We start from the raw sequence: 7,926 nt of genomic DNA, 5'->3' as shown, positions 1-7,926 counted from the left end.
CAAAGAGGCCTATAATTTCCAGCCTAGACCATTTATTTGCAAAAGGACACAAAATCTCTGCTCTCAGACATTTCTGAAAGGATGAACATGACTACTTTCCTCTCTCCCAGGAACACAATACATAAAGAGCCCAGTAAAACAGTAGGCTCTCCAGGATGAGCCAGGCTCTCAAGGCATGCCGGCAAACACTTCAGTTTTACTTTATTGACAGCCCCTACACAGTCACAGCTACTGGTGATTCTCTGATTTCCATTCCAGGAATCTTAAATAGACTGGAGATACCAGCCCAATGTATAAATATTTCATCTAAAAGCCAAGGATCCTAAATGGCTCAGCTGGGGAATTTCACTTTATGAGAACTTTATGTGCCAGCCTCTCCACTGTAAGGTGGGATACAGCTGGAGCACAGACACTTGCATGCCTAATGAGCTACCAAGAGAATAGTGAGGCCTTCTAAGGAGAAGGAACCAAAAGATGATTTTGAATTGCTTCAAAAAGATTAACTTTTCCTCAAATACATTTAACTAAAGATAGAACAAGAGCGTGCTTTTGGGAACTGTAAAGAGGTTTCTTTTAAGTATGTATATTTCAAGCAGTAACAGATAAAAACCCCCAAATCCAAAGCTTCAAAGCAAGCAGCCTCTAACATTGTGTTGCTTTTCCAAAACCTCTAGGCTTTTTCTTCGCAACAGCAGACTCCTTTCCAAGAAGCACGCACTCCTTCCTCATCTCTTAATCGTCTTTCATTTTATTAACGCTAACATGATGGATCATCATGACTAGCAGGTTTATTGCAATCCACAGAAGTTCCACACTCTGGTCTTCCCAGACAAATGTTTTCATAGCATTATATGAATACCATGTTGATCATAGCAGCTACACACAGTACCATCACTCTATAATGATTCTTGCAATACTAAGCTTTATAGTACTCCCATGTGGCAATAAGAAATTGTTCATGTTTGGATTTGACTTTCACCATCATTAACAAAAAAACAATGTCTTTTTTTACTCTTTCATTTTAGAAGAATAGTTTTTTTTCCATGTTCTTTCACATTTTTATCATCTGAGATGACATTAGGAGCTGCACATGAGCCATTACAAATTAAGGGGCATTCTTGTGCTTTTGCTTTTAATTACTTTTAAGAATACTGGCAGAAAAACGATGGAATCTCAGATAACATAAATTCTTTTTTTTTTTTTTTTTTCATAAGAAATCAAGAAAAACAAAACTTATAAAGTAGGGAACTAGGGAACTGTACTGAACCTTGTCTTTCCAACCCAATGCACTTTGTGCTTTTTCTTCAATACATTAAAAGCGTAATATACGTGACTGATTCCTATAGCAGGCCACAGACTTTAGGAGGGAAACTCAACCCCTGAGCATGGTGTTAAAAGCTGCATCATTGTTACCTCCTTTAGTTATATGCCTGGAGTATTCTGCACTGAACTAAATCTGCTGTGTTAACTTTGCCTAAAGCTACAATTCCCTCAGATCCCCAGCTCACCTTCAAGGCATATCTGTACATGACAGTCTACTATTACAGCCACATTACAGGAAATCCAACTGAGGGATGATAAATGTGTCAGGATGACCCATTCCACTGAGAAATGACAGAGCTGTGCTACATCATAAACAGTGGCACACTTTGTAGATGCTTAAGGAGTTTCATTGGTGAAAATATAGGGATATTCCAGTTTCTAAGTCACAGTTGGATGCAGTGCCTTGTATCTTCCAGAAAGGTACTTGTAGGTGCAATTTTTTTTTTGTTTGTTTGATTTGAAATTAAAGTTTTTTTTGTTTGTTAGTTTTTGCTTCTGCTTAGAACACACACAAAATCCCAGCCTTGATGCACTTTGGATCATTGTATCTGCTAGCACAGCTTGAATAACATTGCTCCTCTTCCTCTGTCAGTAAGACAGAAAGCAGTCAAGCACTTGGTACAAGCATTTTGGTTGTACACAGAGAAGTTATACTGCTTCTCCAAGAATACTATCTAAGTAGTACTTTGCAAAAAGACTTTTTCCTGCAAGCTTTGAGTACTTAAGGAAGATTAACTAGAAGTCACAGGAACAAAAAAGAAGGCTTCACGTCAAAGGCAGTTTCATTTGATATTTAGACAGTTTCTAAGGTAGACTAAGAAAAATAAATATACAGCAGTGTATGCAAAAATTACATTACAGAAATGAAACCTTTTAAAGTATACTATCCAATCCATCTAATTGCTGAAGTTTAAAATGCTTAGCTCAAAATTAGTGAAAATAAAGCTTTCTGAAGAATCAAGTTACTCAACACTGCCAAGTTGCCAATTTTATAATCATTAAAATACCAGCATAGACTTGATGTGCCTTTACACCCAGTGTATTTCACTTATAAATAAGTCTTTAGTTAATTCTGCTATGAGTTCTTCTGTATGTATAAGGAACTGACATTCTCAGATGTCCCTGCCTGTAGGTGCAATAATTACAATGTGACTCCTTCAGACTTGCAGCAATGAATACACTAGAACTAGTTGGGTTTAATTCTTTTTTTTTGTCTTTATACCAAATACTGTTTGCAACTACAAGTGTTTAATTAAAGGCTGTTAGACAATTTGAACTTTTTAGAAGAATACAAATAAAAGCAGTTAGTGAAGTAGATATCTGTTTAATTTACAAACATCAGTAGCATTACTGATATCAGTCCAAATAAGACAAAGCACACTGCATTACACATGTACACCTAACTTTTTTTTTTTTTGTAAAAAAAATAATAAAATAAAATTGAAAAACATCTGCATTTTTACAGGGTACCCTGGGTTTTACTGAAAGAAGAACACAACCCACTATTAATGATTACCAATTCTACATTATAATTTAGCAGCAACATGTTAACGTGGGGAACATTAGGGCAGTAAAGTAGCTTTATTATTTGGGGAAAATCACAGTTCTTGATAGCACAGCCTTTTTTTTCTTTTTTTCTTTATTTAAAAAAAAAAAAAAAAAAAAAGGTAAAGGGTTCCATGGGAATATTAATTTATAAAGATCTACCTTCTAATGTCATTTTCTACATGCCATCTCATTTTCTGTAAGTACTGTATATAGGGAAAATTAATTTCTCTACAATTGCCACCTAGTGTAAAAGACATTTTCTGTCACACATTACAGGGTTATGGAAGGTGTCCTGAATATCTGCTGTACGTGAAAACTGCAGATTGTCATCACTTTCAGATTCAGTGACACCAAGTGGTCAGATTCTAAGGAAAAGAAAAGGGGAAAGGGAACAGGAGGAACAGACCAAAAACATTTACCCCAAGACAACATGCTACGTTAGTTCTATTGCAAAAAATCCTGATTTTTAAGTCCTTTTCTTTAAAAAAAAAATACAAAAATACTGGGACAAATATAAATTAATATATATTAAAGCATTGAAAAACAGTAAAAGGGATGACCTAGGAGGGTTAAGTACAATGTACTTTGATACAATAAATATTTCTCAATGAAACCGAATACTGTATAGAGTTGTTTTTAGAACTCATAGAAACAGAAATCCATATTATTACTAATTTATCCATCAATAATCTATTCTTATCATCCCCCAAACATTTATATTACAAAAAATTAATACTGGAAAAGGGCAGATAAACACTTTTTGTATGCTTCTTTTGTTAACATGCTGACATAAAAGTTTACATCATCAGGAGATTTCAGGATTATAGTATATTCTCATATCTCCCATTTCCCATCCACTAAATGGGACCTCATCTTCTCAAGATGCTTAATAATTCCGAAAGATAAAATGTACTTCATACAATTATTATCTCTGTATGCATTCTCATCCATAGGTAAGTGATTGGTATGGTCTGTCAAGACAATAAAATATACTGATACAAAAATGAAAAAACAAGACTCATTTTCTGGTCAACATTTCATCTCTGAGCTGTTAAGTTGAAAGTCACGTATGTATAGTGTCAGTGTATCTTCAGCATGTTATAAAGAAGAATCCGTGTTAAAAGTAGTTAAGTTTCCCATCACTGTTGCAATGTTACCAGGTCTTTTTTTTTTTTTTTCTTCAAAGCTCCTCTTGGTTATGAGAAGTCTCAGTTCAAGCACTTGAATCTTTTTTCAAATGAAGAAAAAGTCTTTATTCTCATAATAAAAATAAGTCTGTTCTGTATTTTACAATATATTTCAAATATTTCCACTATGAAGCATTAATTAGTCCGACACGGTCAATAAGTATACAACATTTTCAAAAGACAAGTGTGACAGGAACACTTAGGAGGGACAATTTGTACAGCCACACTTCACTACTTTTTCAATCTCGTCCACAAATGACGACCCATCAGTGCATTCAAAAGAGTATTTCCGTCTCTTGCTCCTTAGTGGTCCACAGCACTGCCCGGTTGAACATCCCCCTTTACATTCTAGTCTCGATACCTTCTTGGTCGTCTGGCACGCAGCATACCCTTGCTGCTTTTGGTAGTAATCTCGGATTCGTTCCCCTCGACAAGAGATTTCTGCAGAAAAAAACCATTTAAAATAAGAGAGGTGCTTCTGAGATACAGGTCAAAGAATGTTTGACATTGCTGAAGAAGATGCTCTATTTCTAATTGCAGTTGAAAGTGGCATTTTACTTTGGCTCAGACACATAACGGAAACTAGTTGTTCTATCAAACATAATTTGATTAATGCTGAGTTTTATTTCCTACACCTCTTATTTTCAGATAAGTTTATATTATGTATATGTAAACCATAAATACAAAGCTATTACAATGACAAGAAAATTGGAAACTTAAATCTTTTCCTTTTTTATAAAAGTACACATCTTCTGTTCTTACATTGCTAGCAGCTGGTTCTGTTTATCATAGGAAAATGTTTCAGAGAGCATGCAATTTAATTTATTAGACCTGGAGTTTAATATTATTCAATCTGTTATTTAATACAAGTTACATTCCACTAACTTCATAAATTACCGAGGTATAAAACCAGCAAAAAATGCGACATCTGTTAGAAGTTCTACAACCATATTCTTCTATTCACATCTACTTACAATACAAAATAAATGCCATCTGGGGTAAGGGAAACAGAGGGAGAGGGAGAACTTCGATAGACAAAGGAAAAAGGTTGGGGAAAAAGTCATCCTGTTTTCATCCATCTCACCTGCATAATTCGCTGTGATAAATCAGTTGAAGCTGAGAGGTCAAAAGTAGAGTTTGTGATAAAACTAGGAGCAGAATCATTGGATTTGGCTTCTCAGTTGCAGAAGGCAGAGAAACAATAAATACAGAAAGATAGCAGGTAAAAGGTAGTTAAATATAGTAAAAATGTGTTTTTGAATAAAGGCAAAAAAAAAAAAAAAAAAAAAAAAAAAGTTTTCACAGCAAAACATTTGGTGAAAAAATATCCAAAATGTAAATAAATTCATGGGAAAAGTTTGATTCTTCTCTCACTGAGATAAATTCTTATGGTAAAAAAAAAAAAAAAAAAAAAAAAAAAAAAAGCAACAAATGTGTGTATTGTGGAGAAAAAAAAGTTGGTAATGTTGTTGTGGAGAAAAAAAAGTTGGTAATGTTGTTGGCTGTTCATGCTTTAATAAAACAAACTTATTTTCTGAGACCAAAACAATAACATGATATTTGAACTTTATTTTTTACCTTTATCACAGCTGTCGCCCGTGTATCCGCTGCTGCATTCGCAATATGGTTTCCCAAGTCCTGAAAGCCTGCATTTGCCATGTTTACACCTGATGGATTGGCAGGGGTTAAACAGCATTTCCTCTTCATCACAGAGGACTCCCCCATGTCCCTGCAGGCATTTACAACTGTATGAAAACGCATTGATCGGCAAGCAGGTACCATGCACACATCTACAGGGGAAACAAGCCCAAGAGAATAAAAATAAATTATTCATCAAAGTTCAGGCTAAGCAACATTAACTACAAGTACTTTGGACTGTACTCAGAAGAAATTGCTTTTGTTTCTAATAGACTTTTTAGTGAGATGCAGTGAAGTGCTTTGTAAGGGTTTATAATTTGTATGCAGTTTTACACAAAACAAGCTGCACTACAGAACTCTGTCTCATCAGAAAGCAACCACTGTAGATGTGTTATGGAATAATTTGTAGGCCACAGTCACTCAAGTCAACACTTTCTGTCTATCTAAATTTTTAGCATGCTTTCAAGAGCACAGCAAGATTCAGTCCAAGTGTTATGGATAGAGAGAAAGGATACTCACCTGAAATTTTGGTTCTTGTTCATTAAAAAATAATCATACTGTCACTTATGAAGTATGGGATCCCAGCACAAAGACCAGACACTTCCCAGCTAAACCTCTTCTGATACAAGCAATGGAAGTTTCAAAGCTGAACACGTCCCCCTTCAAAAGCATTAGTTCGCACTGAAAACTGCCAGCAGCATGGCCACATAATGTATGCGCTAGTAGTGCTCAGCTAGTCCTTATGCAGAAAGTCATGCTAGATCACGTTGCAAATTATCAGGTCTTACCTGAGTGTTTTTAATCAGCTACTCTCTCAGCTGGTCTCTTGTAAATGTTTGTGGCAAACTCAAATCTTGCCATTAGACAAAAAGGATCTGAGTTGAGCTGCTAAATTGTGATATATAGAATACGTAGCTCGTCTTAGTTTTGTGAGAGGGAGATGGTATCTCCCAAAAGGAGGATGTTTAATTATCTGTTCCTGTGTGTAATCAGAGGATTAGGGGAATTCATCTGCTGATGAAAACATCACCAGTGACTATCAGTGACTTGCAATAAAATCACTTCGCTTTTCTGATTTGGTGACACAGAGTCAATACCTTTCTTCCTAAAAATAGCGTTATTTCCTTTACTGCTCCCTTGTACACAAGTCTTCTATCTATACATTGTTTCCTAGGGAGACAGCAAAGATTCCTCTGTAGGGACAAATGCAACCCTGACACTCACGGTCATTTTCACCCTAATGTTACTCCTCTCCACATTGTAAGATCTCTGAGCTCTCAGCCTCCTTAGCTGTTTGTGGCAACCACCTAAATAAATCCGTAAATAAATGAGACACTTCAGATGAGAAAGAAATTGTATTTGATCGAAAACAAAATACTTTGTTTCAGCTTGGAAGAAAAAGAGTCATTTCATAGCAAAAAAAAAAAGAGCACTGTTAAAAATATCTCATTTATAAATTTTGTATGTAACAGTCTGTATTTCTAGTAACTTTTTGCTTTGTACTCTACTCCTTCAATACCATAAGAAATTTGGTAAAAGTGCCAAGAGTGCACAATACATTTTAAGTTCAACAAACCTGAATGAACTATTAAAAGCTTGCTTCAGCTTGTAAACATCACCAAGTTCCACCCACCAAAGACAGCCATATTACAGTTACCTATCTGTATGCTTAATTCTATGCACGTGTTTTAGCATGGTGCGACTACAAGGACAAAGAGTATAGCAAGACAATCCATAGAGGAGATTCAAATGGAAGGCACAACACACAGCCTCTATTCACTTATCCACTTAATCTCTAAGTAATGTAAAAGTTAACTAGTAGCTTACACACCTCCAAGTTCTCCATTATGCAAGAGTCTGCACTTCTGAACGAATTATGTTTCCTAAAGAATTTAAAATTGTTTCTGTGGTCTGATATTCTAGGACTGTTAGATTAAGCAACTGAAAGTTGGAGGCTTACACAGTGTCACAAAGCAGCTAGTTTTCATTTAGCCTTCCTTGTGTTTGCCACTCACAAAACAACCACACTGTGGACATCTGATCTTTGCAGCTACTCAGGTGACACCGACATCATGTCATATTCTATACAGGCTGTTTCAGATATCAAACCAATCTGTGTCAGGATTTTTGGTAGATTTTTACTTGGCTTAAAGATGATTAAATCTTAGCTAATGTCAATTCTCTCACTTTTCCTTCCACCTGTTTTTTGAAGCCCTAAATTTCATCTTCA

At 35.4% G+C, this 7,926-nt stretch overlaps 1 protein-coding gene across 6 annotated transcripts in view; it reads right to left on the bottom strand.

Moving 5' to 3' along the window:
• Positions 1 to 727: 727 nt before the first annotated feature.
• The window catches only part of SLIT2 (slit guidance ligand 2), a 245,856-nt gene continuing 238,657 nt past the window's right edge, over positions 728 to 7,926 (bottom strand). For 5 of the 6 annotated variants that reach the window (XM_052682812.1, XM_052682814.1, XM_052682810.1 and 2 more), the window contains 2 exons: positions 5,637 to 5,848; positions 728 to 4,499 (listed from right to left, as the gene is read on the bottom strand). In XM_052682812.1, the coding sequence (XP_052538772.1) occupies positions 4,258 to 4,499; positions 5,637 to 5,848 (454 nt within the window). In that variant the 3' untranslated portion in view covers positions 728 to 4,257. Of the gene's footprint in view, positions 4,500 to 5,142; positions 5,232 to 5,636; positions 5,849 to 7,926 lie in introns of all 6 variants that reach the window. The other variant, XM_052682815.1, reaches the window with a different exon arrangement.

Source organism: Tympanuchus pallidicinctus, unplaced genomic scaffold (genome assembly GCF_026119805.1).
Source record: "Tympanuchus pallidicinctus isolate F22 unplaced genomic scaffold, pur_lepc_1.0 scaffold2, whole genome shotgun sequence".
Lineage (NCBI taxonomy): Eukaryota > Metazoa > Chordata > Aves > Galliformes > Phasianidae > Tympanuchus > Tympanuchus pallidicinctus.
The sequence above is the reverse complement of the archived record's forward strand: the minus strand, read 5'-3'. Positions and strand labels throughout refer to the sequence as shown.